This window comes from Neofelis nebulosa, chromosome 7, assembly GCF_028018385.1.
Source record: "Neofelis nebulosa isolate mNeoNeb1 chromosome 7, mNeoNeb1.pri, whole genome shotgun sequence".
In the NCBI taxonomy this organism is placed as follows: Eukaryota; Metazoa; Chordata; class Mammalia; order Carnivora; family Felidae; genus Neofelis; species Neofelis nebulosa.
Window position 1 is genome coordinate 108,716,998 of NC_080788.1, and position 16,693 is coordinate 108,733,690.

A 16,693-nucleotide genomic window follows, 5' to 3' on the forward strand; every position below is an offset into this window, starting at 1 on the left:
GAGGAAAATGATGGAAAGCACAAGAAAGAAAAGAATTTCAAAATAATAAGTTCATTGCAAATGGCCAAGTTTCTGAAAGTTGAACTGTATTTGAATAACTCATGTCCCTCAATCCAGATCCAAAGATAATATTGCTGCTGCTGAAACTTGGGCTTTGTACTGTAACCAGAGTTTATTAATTGTCTTATTTCATTGAGGAAAAAATGCAAAGCAGACAGAACACTGGAGTAACTAGCTGGAAATATTCCATGACTTTATGGGAAGCAGCTTTCCAAATGATTCGTGTGGAGGCCAAACTCTTGGTCTAGCCAAAATAGCACTAAAGTGTGCCTTGATGGTACATTAAAGAAGAAATTTTCCCCCAATTTACTTGTTAAGATTTACAGCCTTTCTGCCTCCTCAAAACATAGCATTGATTTCTTTAATATCAAAAAATAATTTCCTAAAATAGATTGCTAATGACTGCTTTCAGTTATTTACTTAAGGAGGATTGTGCCAAGTACTGCTTATATGGTTTCCTGTAAAAGACTGAATTAATTTTATAATTTTCATAATTAATGTTATTCCTATTTTGTAGAATATGCTACTAATGTGACTTGTCATTACCACATCTTATTTTGATATCTCTTAAAACATTTTCACTTTATAAATAAGATATTAAAACATCGATCATACGAAAGAGCAGAAAAATGTACCTTATTTGTAGACCAAATGGTAATAATTAAATTACTAAACACCAGAGAAATTAAAAGTTGCAGCTTAAATAAACCTTATCAGATATTTAGTGGAGAAAATGAAACTATTGGGGGTTGGGGGGTATGGTTTTTAAAATTCCACCACTCCATTATAGTCATTGTAGAATATTTGAATTCCTACCCAAAACAGTAAGATAAAGAAGACTACACAATCATTGTTACCAGTTTATAATTCATTCCCTTCTTTTTATGTTTTTTACTTTATAGATCATATTCTAATCCAATTGTTTCAGTCAATATTGACATTTTTCATGTTATAAACATAGTTTTTAATGGCTACATATTACTCTATCAGGTATACTTAACTATAATTTAACCACTTACCATCGTTGAACATTTAGGTCATTTTTTTTTTTTTCAGTGTAAACCTTGCATATAATGTTTTGTCTTATTTTAGGGTTATTTCCTAAGATGCAAAAACTCCAAGGGGTCCAATGTTATATTTTAAAGCTCCATTGTTCAAACTGCATTCCAAAGTTCACACCAGTTTACACTGTAACCAGCATCTTAACTGCCCAAATGCCAGAACAGAACTTTAAGAATATCTCACTAGGGTTGTTTTGGTTTATAAGTTGAGATGACCCAGAAAACCATCAAAAAGAGAATATGTAGAGATAAAGCACTTGGCTGACTGTGTACATATTTTAGCAAAGCCTCAATGTTAAGCCAGAAGCCATTATTCATATCCGTGATGTCTTAGACATGGGAAAATGCTTCTAATTTTTGCAACATAAAAGAAGTATGATGACAGTGACAAAACCGAATGGCTAGCCAGACATGCTGATCTGAAAGATAGAGTGAGGATTTGAACATTGTACTCAGTTTCCATTTAGACGTCTCAATGTTTTTCACTCTGAATTTGGGAGTTTGCTGTATTTAGACATATTTTTGTAAAACCAGAAAGTAACAGAGAGCAAGTTTGAGATTGCTAAAATGTATGCCACTACTGTCAGAAGTTGTGATTACATTTATCTTTATTGAGCTATTAGCTTGATTATATTTTCTGTAATAAAGGTTGTGTTGTAATATAAAAATTAAGAATAAGTGTTTAATTTATTTGGGTAATTAAAATACAAATTCTTTTTGGAATCTTACAGTGTTACAACTTTTGCTTATGGGAAAATTGCTTGCTTTTCATGTTTACTAAATATGCAACCTATACTTGTTTTCTGCTGTTCAAAAGTGAAACAAACCTTAAACTTTTGGATCAGTATCATCTTTTTTTTTTTTTTTTAATTTTTTTTTCAACGTTTTTTATTTATTTTTGGGACAGAGAGAGACAGAGCATGAACGGGGGAGGGGCAGAGAGAGAGGGAGACACAGAATCGGAAGCAGGCTCCAGGCTCCGAGGCATCAGCTCAGAGCCTGACGCGGGGCTCGAACTCACGGACCGCGAGATCATGACCCAGCCGAAGTCGGACGCTTAACCGACTGCACCACCCAGGCGCCCCTGGATCAGTATCATCTTGATAACTTGCTCATTGACTGAGAAACTCTACATAGGTCATTCTAAAAGCAAATTATTCAATATATTCCCATTTGTGACACTGAAAAGCCTCCTTGCTTTAAATTCTTAGAAGGGAAGTTTTTCTTAAGAAAGAATGGATAATTTTAACTATAACATAAAAGAAGGGTGCTAAAATTGAACAACGATGTTCCTTTAATCTCATGCTTCAGTGAGAGATCAGAGCCCTTCTAGAGACTTGGTTTACATACACATAATATTGAACCAAATTACCTTCTCAATGTCAAATTAGATAGAAGCTAACATTTAGATAGTTTTTTTGGTTTAATATATATACACCTAGACTTTGGAATGTTAAATTTAAGGAATAACCCTATATAACATTATAAATATTTTAATAATTTGTTTAGGAAAATTAAAACAAACTAGTAAAGATTTATTGATAAAAATAATTATTAATTTTTGTGATGCGATACCCTTTAGAATATGTTTATATGGAAAAAAGAATTTTGGCATTTCACATAGGAAAATTTTCCAGTTCTTAGTTTTGTAACTCTGCTTTTTAATTTTTATGTTCTAACATATATCCAAAATCTACCCGTGTGAGATTATTGTAGAAGTCTTTTCATTGTTAAAGCATAAAAGTTCCTACTAATACACATTATATGTCCCAAGTTCAAAACTGAATTCTTCGTTCACTGTGTTTAGCAGTCTGAAAATAGATGTAAAAAAAAACAGCTGTGACATCTAAAAAGTTTCTAAATTCCTTGATCAGCTCTGATAATAGATTAAAATTAAAAATTTTAATTTTGCAATTAAAAATGTTTAAGTTTTTGTTCTTAATCAGTACAACTTATTTTTTCAACACTTTCATTTTCTTTCTGATTTTGTAGTCATAACATGTAAAAGTCATACATGGTTTTTAGAACACTTAACTTTACATACCTGGTGGTCTTTGTGTATAAAAGTACAGTGGAACTTTTTGTTAGTGACAATTGAAAGAAGACTCGTGTGTGTCTTGAGAGAATATATTAAAACTTGGTTTCAGAAATGATGAGCCAGGGCACCTGGGTGCCTCATTTGGTTAAGTCCGACTCTTGATTATAGCTCGGGTCATAATCTCACGGTTTGTGAGATCAAGCCCCTTGTGAGGCTCTGCGCTGACAGTGTGGAGCCTGTCTGGGATCCTCTCTCCCTCTTTCTCTGTGCCTCCCCAGCTCATGTTGTCTCTCTCAAAGTAAATATACTTCAAAAAAAAAAAATGCTGAACCATGTCTTTGACTCAATAGGAGATGTTGCTGTACCAAGTCTTAACTATCTGCCAGTCTGCTTCTTTTTAGTGTAAGCACTATAGAATTAAGCACTTTTCACACTATAGGATTACACAAATGTTTTTACTTCTCTTATTTTTACTGGTGATGTCATTAGTTAGAACACGAAACTATATAGGCTAAGGACAAATTTGGTTCTTTTTTGAGCCGTTTAATTTTCATCTTTTCTGTGACCACATTTCTTGAATGTGTGGACTGAAAATGTAATTTTATACCCTTTATACCCTTTTATGATAAAAAGAGAAAGTGTATGCCCTACTAATGGGTAAGAAAAAGTTGACGGTGTCGGAAAGTATGATAGAACTTTCATACTTTATCTAACCTTATTTACATATGCAGTTTTCAGAAATGATTGCCAATGAAAACCTACTCTTGGTTAGTGTAGTATGCAAATAGTGTGTAGGGAAAAGAGAGGTTCTTCTCTTTTTTTTTTTTTTTTTTTTTTTTAATTTTTTTTTTTTATTTTTGGGACAGAGAGAGACAGAGCATGACCGGGGGAGGGGCAGAGAGAGAGGGAGACACAGAATCGGAAACAGGCTCCAGGCTCCGAGCCATCAGCCCAGAGCCTGACGCGGGGCTCGAACTCACGGACCGCGAGATCGTGACCTGGCTGAAGTCGGACGCTTAACCGACTGCGCCACCCAGGCGCCCCGGTTCTTCTCTTTTTTTAATGTTTATTTTTGAGAGAGAGAAAAAAAGCAGGGGTGGAGCAGAGAGAGAAGGAGACAGAGGATCCGAAGCAGGCTCTGCACTGACAACACAGAGCCCAACATGGGGCTTGAATCCCAAACTGCGAGATCATGACCTGAGCCGAAGTCAGACGCTTAACCCACCAAGTCACCCAGGTGCCCCTCGAGAAGTGGGGTTCTTCTTGAGTAATTAGTGTGTTTGAACTAATGCAGCCTGGGAGGTGGTCAGATCACCTTGGAATTTGCTGAGTTCTACTTATTTTAAGAAGACTCCATCCTTAGAGACCGTAAGTTGTCAAAAGTCCCTCAGAAGTGGTTACTTCTGCTTTAAATTTAGTGTGACCATCCAGTAGCTATAAGGTAGTAGTGGAATAGCTTCCTTCTTTCCCTTTAACACTTGGCACACAAATAGTTTTGTGTAAAAGTAAAAAATTATAATGTCTCTTCACAGCTGTGACATCTTATGAAGATCTTGGACTCTTTGCATTTGGATTACCTGGAAAGGTAATTTTTTTTTTTCTTTACTGTCTCCAAAATCTATACAGGCATTTTTTCCCTTCCATTTCTAATTAAAAGAGACAAGTATATCCAAGAGAAAGAAATTCAGGGGAATGAAAGGAAACGAAGGGAGACAGAATGGTGGGAACAGGAAGAGAGAGAGAAGGAATCTCTCTTTCTATGTGCTTTTGGAATCAATAAATTTAACACTTAAATCTATTTTTCACCCTAATGAAGGAGAGGGGTGATGTGAATAATTTTAAAATTGTAACAATGACCTGTTTTAAGTTTTTTTAAATTAATTTTGGTAACATTAACTAATCTTCATAAACATAGGGGAAAAAAGAAGCATAGAATTAAGATTATAGCATGACTGTAAAACTAATCATTAGATTATATCATTTATAAGCTGAACAATGCTAAAAATTATATAGCTATTCCCTCTTTTATAGGTGAGGAAATTAAGGCCCAGAGAAATGAAGGGGCCTATTTGTCCACAGTTACTTAAAGCTAGTATTACGTTGTAGAACTTCAGACTCTAAATCAACTGCTCTTCTTCCTCAGAATAGAAATAACAGCAATATTAATTGGGCATTGACTTGTGATAGGCACATTAAACTAAACTGAGAGGTAGAGAAAACAATGTCTTCTTCCACAGGTAATCAGGAGTTAAATATTTTTGTTAGTTCTGTAGTACTTTATTTTTGAAGATCTATCGTACTTCGAAAACCCATTTTCATGTGGGTTGCAAATAGGACTTTTTCTTTCCATTGTCAATCTGTTGTTTATGTTTTTTGTTTGTTTATTTTGTTTGTAATCTTAAAGGATACAGTATCTGTAGATGGCCAAACCCACTTCTAAGAAGTGAAAATGGGAGGAAAAAGATCTAGCTATGTAACAGAGGAAACAACCCTGGATTTACATTCACATTAACTTTGTTCCTAACATACAAAAGGGAATATCTAAATCATGCTATGTAGCCTCGTAGTTTGGACTGTGTCTTAACAACCTGCAACTTGAACAAAATGAAGAGTATGTTACTTGCAGGTAAAGGGTTTTGTTAATCATCCTAGTACCAGTTTTTCTTTCCTGAAGGTCGGGATGTTTGGTATATTCATGGTCAGTTTCCTGCATCCACTTTAACCAAGCGAGAAGAAAATGTTATTTATATAAGAAAACTCTTATTAATTTAATATGATCTATAAATATGACTCTAAGCATTATCACTGTTATTTCACTCTAGTATTTCCTGCATTCCTTGAATAGCAGCAGAGTCTAAAAAAGCATGGACTATTGGGAGTCCCCTTTTCCTAAAACTCTAGATAGTTGCATTATCATTATGTATGCACTCAGTCCTTAGTAGGCAGGTACATAGAAGATTCTCTAAATGAGGAGTTGTTGTTTGTTTGCTTTTTTTATATTTCCTCTCCACCTCCACAATTGGGTTCAAACTTTCCTATTTCCTTCTTTCCAGACATGATACAGATATGGATATGACATAAGATAACATTGCTCTGAGAATTAAATATTTTTAAGTTTTTTGGACTTTTTAAGAAAGATTTTAAAAATTGTCTATAAATCCATTTATTTGCTCACCAAACAAGTATTTATCAGGTCAATACCATCTGCCATGCACTATACTGGTATACTAGTAGGCTGTGAAGACCTATAGGTGGACAGACATACTGACTTTCTAGATCTTAAGTGCTTAAATGCAGCCAAAAATGGAAACATAATCATGAATAAGTTGATATTCTTTTTTTGAAATATATTAGAAATCCAAATTTCATGTATGACTGACAATAGATACAAATTGCATATGAAAAATAGTGTGCAAAAGTTCAAAATAGCCTTTTCACAAATAACTGTGAGGTTTTGTAATTTTTAAATGGGTTGATACACAAACTTTCTTGTGGACATGTTAGAGTGGCAACTACTACATCTTCAAAGACACCTCTCATTAATCCTGCTCTGCAAACCCCAAGTCCTCTAGGGTTTCCAGGATAGGCAAATGCCGTGCCACTGTTGGAATTTCTAGTAGAGGTGAATCTGAAAGGTGATCTGCTCCCAGTCCATGAACTGAGTTATCCTACATAGCTAGTCCACTCTGAGCATACATTGGGGGTACAGATCCACCAAAATTCATGTGATTGAAAGGCCCAAGTGGAAGCAGAATGTTTCATCATTTGCTCTGAGTACTTCTGATTACTAAGAATAGATAAAATGTCTAGAGTTCCCCAGGAATCTCATCAGAATCACAAGCCATCAAGCCCTACAAGCTGAACTTAGTCCTTAGGCATATTTTGTTTGGCCTAAATTTTTTTTATGTTTAACTAATTGCCCGCTAAGAGTTATGAAATTTTGAAAGAATTCAGTTTCTGACTTTCCTTGAAAAATTAAGGGAATGGAGAAGATCTAGCTACGTCGGATTTACTTTCTCACATGCCAACAACTGGCCAGAGCTGAGTAGTAGTTGCCCCATTTTGAAAGGGGAGGAGTTCTCCGATAGACTGTGGTCTTCACAACCTTCTGTTGTCTTACACTGAGTCCGCTCTATTATTAGTGAGTTTGAAATAGTTTGCTTAAAATTTCAGGTCTGGGATGTGTGGGCTCTAGAGTTTTCTGCTCTAGACTTTTTCTGGGACAGGATGTCCCAGGCCTTGGTGTATGCCAAGCCGGCACACTCAGAAGACTAAATCATTTCCTTTTATGCAAAACAGCATCGGCCCAGCACACCTCAAGCTGTCGCAGTCTACCTCTTAAAGCAATGTCACGTTCTACCTACTAAAGCAGTGAAAAGGGGAGAAGGAGACCAGATAGATTTAATTTCAATTTTTTGGTACTTTGATAACCACCAATTACTAGCTCTTTAACACTTTTAACTGTTTGAAAATGACTGCCAAGAAAATTTTCAAAACCATTCTTTATAGTAACTGTGGAACTATTAAAGAAAGGCTTTTTATGTGATGATAATTCGTTTTATGTATTACAAATGGCTGACAAAATGTATTCTTTTCGGTTTCTCTTCACTCAACCTCTACATCTGTTTTTTTTAGTAATAGTTGTTGGATTTTAGTAAAATACTGATCCTTTTCTATTATTTCTTTCATCTTCTGAATATATTTGTTCTTTCATAGATGGTGGTAGCGGGCACCATCATAATTCAGAATATTGGAGGTAAGCAACTGAAAGTGAACTGCTTATGCATAAATGCGATGGAAATTATTTCTTCATTTTGGTTATTGCCCGACTATGGGTCTAGCTGGGAGCCTGAATCTCTGCAGACATAGGTATCTTCAGAAACCCTCAGTGTTGTCCTCATTACTCTCTCTCTCTCTCTCTCTCTCTCGCTCTCTCTCTCTCGCTCTCTCTCTTTTAGATCCTTTTTATTTGCAGGCCTTAGGGGACAATAGCTTCTAAATTTAGTTTCAGGTAAACCCTTAGTTTAAATTCTTGTTATTGGGTCTGCAGCACAACTCTAAAGCATTGACTTTCTGTTAGTTGCGATAGTTGTAAGACACAATTTGGAAAACTCTTCAGATGATTCTAAACTATTTCCCCTCTACTTTTGTCCTAATTACCCCACTGGCAGATACTGCTTCAGAGGGAGTGATGTTTCTTGGGCTGTGAACAATCTGAGGTAGACAAGCAATATCCTCTTACAACCAAGAAATTTAAAATGACAAGGTAGTTTAAAAAACAAACAAACCTGAAACAAATAAGAACCATTCTCACATTTACCTTGTATCTTGTTTTCATTAAAAAAGACCCCAATAATTGGGGTGCCTGGCTGGCTCAATTGGTTAAGTATCTGACTCTTGGTTTTGGCTTAGGTCATGACATCACGGTTTGGGAGTTCAAGCCTTGTGTCAGGCTCTGCACTGACAGCTTGGAGCCTGCTTGGGATTCTCTCTGTCCCTCTCTCTTTCTGACCCTCCCCCACTCACACTGTCTCTCTCTCTCTCAAAATAAATAAACTTAAAAAAATCCCAATATTGCGAACCATGTAGAAATGAAAGTTACTGTTAATTATAGACAGTTACTGACTAAATGTATTAAACATTTCAATCCAAAATGGAATATTTTCTGTCCCTCATTATTCTGTCTGATTACTAAGAACCATCACATTTTGTTTAGATTAGGTCGAACTATTGTTTGGCATTTTATGTAGAATTTTCAATCCAGGAATTTGGATCTAAATTTGTGACCCTGCCAAAATGCCTGCTGTTATATTCTTGGTATCCTTCATTTTGATCCTTTCCTTGTTCTCTAATCTTGTATCTAACTATTATTGTACATGATATATTTTAGAACTTGTTATTAGATATGAAGTTATTTCTGTGTATGCTTTTCTCCCTTACTATATATGTGCGTGTGTGTGTGTGTGTGTGTGTGTGTGTGTGTGTATATATATATATATATATATATATATATATATATATATAAAATCTTTATTTTTGAGAGAGAGGGAGACAGTGTGAGCAGGGGAGGAACAGAGAGAGAGGGAGACACAGAATCTGAAACAGGCTCCAGGCTCGGAGCTGTCAGCACAGAGCCCAACATGGGGCTCGAACTCATGAACCTCAAGATCATGCCCTGAGCTGCAGTCAGATGCTTAACCAACTGAGTCACTCAGGCATCCCTCCCTTACTATATTATAATCTCCTAGGGCGAAGACTATCTCTCATTTCTTTTTGTATTTCTAGAACCTAGCACAATACCTGGGGCATGATAGACCTTTGCTGAACTGAACAGAGCTGAATATTATTTGTATGAGCTATGTCCAAGTACTTTTTAATATTCTATATATATTTATCAAGAAAGAGAGAAAAAGGAATGGGGAGCTAGACTACTCATTAGCTTTAAATATTTGAAAAGCTGAACAAGAAATTAAAAGAAAAATGTTCTAGAAAAAGAATCTCCTAGAAAGGATTCTTGCATCTGGTAACAGATAAATCATTAATTTTCTCAACTCTAAGTATGTTGATTTGCTTACTTGCTTTATATTATAACCTTTTTAGAAAAAAGTGAGAGGCAGTCACAGCAATTTTTGATGTCCCTCAAATTCAGCAAAGCTGATAATGCTGCTTTAGTTTTTAGAATAATATCCTAATGATTTTCTTCACATTGGCTAAAAGTTTATTTATTGAAAGCCCACTAAGTAATAACTGAAACATATTTCTAGAACCGTTTTCTGTTGTCTTAGCCAGATATGCATAAATCATTCCTTTGTTATAGTAGAAGTCGAAGCTTGCTCTTGTGAGCAGATCACTGGGTTGGAAGTCAGGGGCCTTGGATTCTGTGCTCTGGCTCACTCACTCTCTTGGCTTCAGTTTCTTCTTAAATTGCTGTGGGAATAGGATGGGAAACCGGGAGCTTATTAAGGTCCCTTCTTACTCCAAAATTCAAATTCCACACTTTGGGAGGGCATGTTAACTCCTTCAGAATATTGAAATATTTTTATTACAGGTAAGTTCAGTAGGAGGGTTATACTTGGTTCAAAAGATGACTTGGTCTTTTCTTAGGTGTCTCTAACAAATCTGCAACTATCGCTCTAAAAGCTTTTGTGGATGTTGTTATCAGAAAAAGGGAGTCTTGGTTTTTCAACTACCTGTCAGGGCAGCTGCTGAGCCTCTGGGGTTAAAGTCTCGGGACTCTGGTCTTAAGAAGTAGTTTTTTTGTTTTTTTTTTTCTTTTTTTTTTAAGTTGTATTTTTTTTTTTTTTAACATTATTTTGAGATAGAATGCACGCGAGCGCATGTGCGCTTGCCTGAGCTGGGGAGACGAGGGGAGAGAGAGCGAGAATCCCAAGCAGGCTCTGTACTGTCAGCCTGAGTGCAACGCATGGCTCAAACCCACCAACTAAACAGAGAGATCGTGATTTGAGCCAAAACCAAGAGTCAGATGCTTAACTGACTGAGCCACCCAGGTGTATGTTTTTGATTGATGCAAGTTGGTTCTGTGGAAGTCCTAAACGAGTACTTACTAGACTCTGTATGCTTGAGAAGCCCAGCATACTTATCCGGGAGGTTCTTTACTATGTTGTGCATATGACTTATTTAATGTTATTTCCTCAAACTGGATTTTGCCTTTCTCTTTGTCAATTAGAAATATGTTGGATATTTATAAGATGATATGAAGTATATAGCATCACAGATAGAATTTTTGTACTTCTTACATGCCCATCTGCATGTAATTTGGTTCCAGTAGCATTTTCTGAAAGATAGGATGATAATTATTGGTATAAATGGCTGAGTTTTTGTATTGATTATTTAGAATTGAAAAATGACTATAATAGATCCTCTCTAGATCAGACATTCTACTACACATTTTAGTTGTACTTACAGCAGCTCTTCAAGGGAGATGATGTTATCCTCATTTTACAGAGGAAGAGGTTAGTGTGTAGAGGGAATAAATAACTTGCTTACATTTACCCTTTAATAAAGCTGGGACTCAACTTCACTCTCTCTACTGCTAAAGACTTTATTCTTTCTGCTGTGATATAGTAAGTGTTTGAAAATCTGTGGAAATACTAAATGTTGAGGATTTTTAAAACTCCTTGGGGATAAGAACTATGTGTTTTCATTTGTTTTCCTAACTTGACCTAATTTCTAGTAGAGAAACTCAATAAATAATATTTGTTGAATTTTACTTAAAAGCCTAAGATTTTGCCTCAAAGAGACCATTTTATATACTACATTAATGATGGAAAGAAATTTGAAAGCCCAGAGAATGGTTTGTAGATTAGAATTATATAAAAATTAAAAGGCTGAAAGTATTGAGAGTTAGATCTTATTTATATAAAATAGAATTAAAATATTTTGAAATCTGTTATTTTGAGGTTAGGTAATCATATTTTATTTTATTTTATTTTATTTTATCTTACTTTCACTTTTAAACATTTATTTAATTTTGAGAGACAGAGACAGAGCATGAGCAGGGGAGGGGCAGAGAGAGAGAGAGGGAGACACAGAATCCGAAGCAGGCTCCAAGCTTTCAGCACAGAGTCTGATGCGGGGCTTGAACTCACAAACCCTGAGTTCATTACCTGAGCCGAAGTCCAACGCTTACTGACTGAGCCACCCAGGCATCCTGGTAATCATATTTTAGATTAATGCTTCTTAACTCTTCTAGTCTTTGTAACATTTAAACATTTTTCAGTTTTCTTAGGATTCTGTGCCCCTGATGAATCTATGAGAAATATGGAAGAGGAAGATCTTTAAAGTCAAAATGATCATGAATTGCCCTTTTTTAAAAAAAAATTTTTTTAACATTTGTTTTTGAGAAAGTGAGAGCATGAGTTGGGGAGGAGCAGAGAGAGGGAGACACAGAATCTGAATCAGGCTCCAGGCTCTGAACTGTCAACACAGAGCCCGATTATGAATTGTTCTTGATCAATATTTGTTACATGGATGTGTCAGTAAAGACCCAGCGTATCCCTACATCTCTTTATTACATAAATCCAAGTAATTTGCTCATTCATTTGTGTTCTTAGTGTCTAGCATATAATAGACATTTCATAAGTAATATTTATTATGGGAAAAAAGGAAGGAGTAAGAGGAGGGAGAGAAGGAAAAGCCAGCGGCCTGGCTTGGTGCTTCTTTAGGAGGAAAAGAATTGATCAACTGGCAAGAGCGACCATGGAATATTATAAGTGAGGACATAGCTTGTTTAGGAAAGAATTTACTGTCAGAAAACCTCTTTCCCCCAGGATCAATGAGGCACCAAGTATTAGTCACAGGGCACTGATGTAGTCTAACAAATTGATTGGAAAAATATAGTATCTTTGAATAATTTCTAAGCTTTATGATAGAAAAAAATGTGACTCACTAAATATAGCACTCTTATTCTTAGCTTTTGGAAACGTTTGCCTTTGGAATATGGAAAGCCCTCCAGTAAAATACTACTTCGAGGCAATTCCTTATCTCCTCCCAACACTAATGAATTCAGGGCCTGAAATAGGCCCCAGCAATAGCCCCCAGCTGGCCATTTCGTCAGGAGCTGGAGTGACATTCACTCAGAGTCATTGCTGCTGGGACACAAAGTCGGTAAAGAGACATCTGGAAGTTTTAATATTTAATGCTAGTACCGGCAAGAGAACTCTGGCTTAGGGTTTGAATTTGGTGGGCTACTAGTAAAAAAAGGAGTAAGAACTGTAGTGGCAAATAAATGTAGGTAATTTCCACATAGTCCTTCTAGCATTTTTGCATTATGAGATTCTTTTCCTAAAAACCAAAGTAAGTAGTTAGTTTCACATTCATTTGAACTCTCAATATAGACCACTAGGTAGGCTAAAATATTGCTAGAAATCAAACAGTAAACCCCAAGTCATTTTTAGTCAAGCCAGAGAAAGTCCTGTGGACTCCTAGAAGTGCATGATAAAGTGAAGTTAGTTGATGTTTTTTCTGGTTTTGTATTTCAGTCCTCTCAAAGTGTGGAAAGGTAAGTGGCTCCAAGGAGTATGTTAAATCCTTACTTTGCTCTTTATAAAATAAGAAGGACCACTATGGCTAGCATATTCTTTATTTAGTTCTTTAAAGTCCCAATTCCTTAAAGGAGATTAAAGATTGAATCACTGCTACATACTGTGAAAGGAGAACCTAAACATTAAGTAGTCTTACTGAAACTTCCTGAAAGTGCTAGAATGATCCAGATTTTCCAGTCTGGCACAGGCCCTACAAACCTACAAGACCAACAGTCTTGATTAACACCTCAGTTTGGCAATCTGTTTTAAAAGAAACCCCACAGCCCTTGTTTGTACTCAAACAGGACAATTTCTAAATCTCATCGTCAGAAAGGTATAAATAAGATTGTTTTCAGTTGAGATCTATAAAAATTTCAAAGTCTCAGTATTTGTAAAATTCGTGATTTAATGTTAGATAAATTAGAAGCTATTTATTTTTATTTTCTGCCTGTATTTTTGTTTTTTGTAAGATGATGAACTCATTTTAGATGTACTAGTTTGTATTGTCCCCTGGGAGACTGGGATTGGACGTGCTGTTTCAACGCCATCTGCTGGTCAGCTTATCTGTGGACATACTACAGCTTTTTTGAACCTGAACAGTATGTCCAGAAATTCTGGGAAGCACTGCCTTAGAATAGGAAGGATATAGGAAATTTGGAAGGAGTTTTTTTTTCATAAATACATACTTTGACAAAATTTACTGGCAACATGTCACTTTAAAAAGGTTTTGAAAGTGATATATTTCTTAGTAATGATTTTTTAAAATTATTTGAGTGGATAGTGGTAGAGTGGATGCATAATGTTACATTAGTTTCAGGTGTACAACTTTAAGTGATTTGACATTTTTATTTTATTTTATTTTTACATTTTTTTTAACGTTTTATTTATTTTTGAGACAGAGAGAGGCAGAGCATGAATGGGGAAGGGGCAGAGAGAGAGGGAGACACAGAATCGGAAGCAGGCTCCAGGCTCTGAACCATCAGCCCAGAGCCCGACGCGGGGCCCGAACTCACGGACCGTGAGATCGTGACTTGAGCTGAAGTCAGACGCTTAACCGACTGAGCCACCCAGGCGCCCCAACATTTTTATACATTATTCTATGCTCACCACAAGGGTACCTACCATCCGTCCTGTTATATTGCTATTACAATATCTTTGTAGTCATTATGTATTCAGTGTATGTATTCATTATGCCATTTATACCCATGACTCACTGAAGTTCAGTTAGGGGATTTTAGAATAGTAAATATTCTGGTCCCATTGTGTTCAAATTTGAGATCTTGATAAATGATAATGATATACATTTTCTTAGGGTTATGGGAGAAAATTTCCTCCATGTATTTTGATTTCCATTTGTGTGCAAATTAAGGAAGTGACATTTTTCAGGATTTTAGAAAAAGAGATTGTGTTGTGTACTATTTTGAGTGAGGATAGCCTTTCAGTGGCATTTGGACACTTAGGAGGAATACTGGGTTAATAAGACATGTTGAATAGAATAAACCAGTTGCTATCCATGACTAAAAACATGTTTGAAGTAAAATTGAATCTCTCAGACGGAAAGGCAAACTTATTATTTCCTCCCATAGTACATCTGTTTAGGGCTGGCTGACTAATCCTTTGAGAAGTTGCTGAACTTCCTCCAAGTGCTGAAAACCTAATTCTGTTTTAAAAATAGCTGTATGTAATCTTATCTTCATACGTGTATTTTAAGAGTTTAACAAAAAGGATAATTATTTTTACAAACTAATGATTTGTTAGACCTAGATTCCAGTTGAGGCTTTCTTTCCTTTTTTTTTTTTTTTAAGGAGTCCTGGGAAAAGTAGTCCAGAAGAATACAGGGTTTTTGGGAAGAGAGATTGGTCTGTTGTTTTAATTTTTTTTTTTTTTTTTTACATTTCAGTTTGATGTTAATATCTCAAATATGTGAGAATAGGAAACTTTCTCCTGTGAATTACAATAATAGCTGTAGATGCATTAGAATCATAGAATAATGCAACGGGGTCCCTCATGAAACTCCTTGGCTTATCTGAGAAATCTTGTACTAATAACTCTACCAAACCAGCTACAAAGCTGAAATAAATTACATTGAAAATACATGTCAAAGTGAGATCAACCTAAGTGTTTTTAAAACTTCTAACTAATTTCTTTGAACTCCAGCATTCATAAGCAATTTGTTATTGAAATGCTCATGACAGAAGAAAAAATAATTCTAGGGAGTGGTCCTTTTCATAGACTACCCTTATTTTTTCTTTCCTGTGGTGGATTCTTCTTCACTTTGCTCCTGCACTTTTCCATAATAGTTAACAGTGCAAATTTCTCAAGCCAGACTGGCTGTTTATACCATTACCACCTTGGGCAAGTTACTTCTTTGTGCCTCCATATCTTTATCTGTGAAAGAAATACCTCACAGCTTTGTGGTAAAGGTTAAATGAGGAAATAACTTGCAGATCACTTAGAATACTGGCCAGCATGGTATAGGCATCCCAAACCCAAAAGTGTTCACTGTTCTCATGGTTCTTCTCTCACAGGTCTCTTTCCCCTGTTCTGTATTTCTGGCATCTCTTCCTTCAGTGTCCATGTTCCCAGCTCATGTGTTTCTCTTTTATGATTAGAGCAACCAATATTAACAGCTTACTACTTGCTATTGTCTAGTCAAATTTTACCCTATTTTAGTCATTTCTTAATATAACACTTGGTTCTCCGCATGGTTTTCAAAGAATACTTTCAACTTCTGTGTTTTGATTGGGTTGACAGATTTTTTTATTTCCTTCCCAGGGCAGTTTCCATTGAGTGAGTTCTAGTAGTTATGTTTAAAATGAAGAAGAAAAGAATACTTAGTTAATGTGGTAAAACTAAGTGATTTGTAATGGCTTGAATGCCTGTCATCAAGGTATGTCCTTTAGCACCAATTCTGGCTTGGTAGTGTGGGGGCCAGAATCACTTAACTATAACCATGGCTAAAATGGATGACCCTGGTACCGCTATTAATTTAGAGTACAACATGGTGCGTCTTGTGTTAGGAGTCTATGCTGTGTATGGATGTCAGCAAAAATCATTTACAAATTCTTGCTTATGAACTGTCTCTAAGATAGGTCTTTAAGCACTTCCTTATGTCATTAATAGAAGACATGAGACAAAAGGTGTGGCAGGCAGCTGTTTGATCTAGTGAACCTTTTGGTTATAAACAATGGATGTATGAGCTCTCCTGTTGATAATTATATCTTTAAAACTTTTTTTTTTAATTGAGCTAGTTGTCCTTTTTATGTGAATCTAATTAAGATGTATTTGCTAAGTTAATATATATTTGGTAGTCTGTTTTGCTTCTTCTCTGTATTATATATACTATGTTAAGGTGGTAGTCCTTGCATGGAAGTTTACTTGTGGTTAGGAAAAAATAATGAAGACAGTGAAAAGGATAGTGTCTTTGTTTTCCTTGCTTAATCATGGGGGCTTTTCCTCATCAGGAGCTCTGTGGTTTTGTAGCTCTTAAA

At 35.7% G+C, this 16,693-nt stretch overlaps 1 protein-coding gene across 8 annotated transcripts in view; it reads left to right on the forward strand.

Annotated features, from left to right (window-relative positions):
- The window catches only part of SLC38A6 (solute carrier family 38 member 6), a 75,780-nt gene that overhangs the window by 12,860 nt on the left and 46,227 nt on the right, over positions 1 to 16,693 (forward strand). For all 8 annotated transcript variants that reach the window (XM_058739237.1, XM_058739238.1, XM_058739239.1 and 5 more), the window contains 2 exons: positions 4,692 to 4,744; positions 7,876 to 7,915. In XM_058739237.1, the coding sequence (XP_058595220.1) occupies positions 4,692 to 4,744; positions 7,876 to 7,915 (93 nt within the window). The remainder of the gene's footprint in view (positions 1 to 4,691; positions 4,745 to 7,875; positions 7,916 to 16,693) is intronic.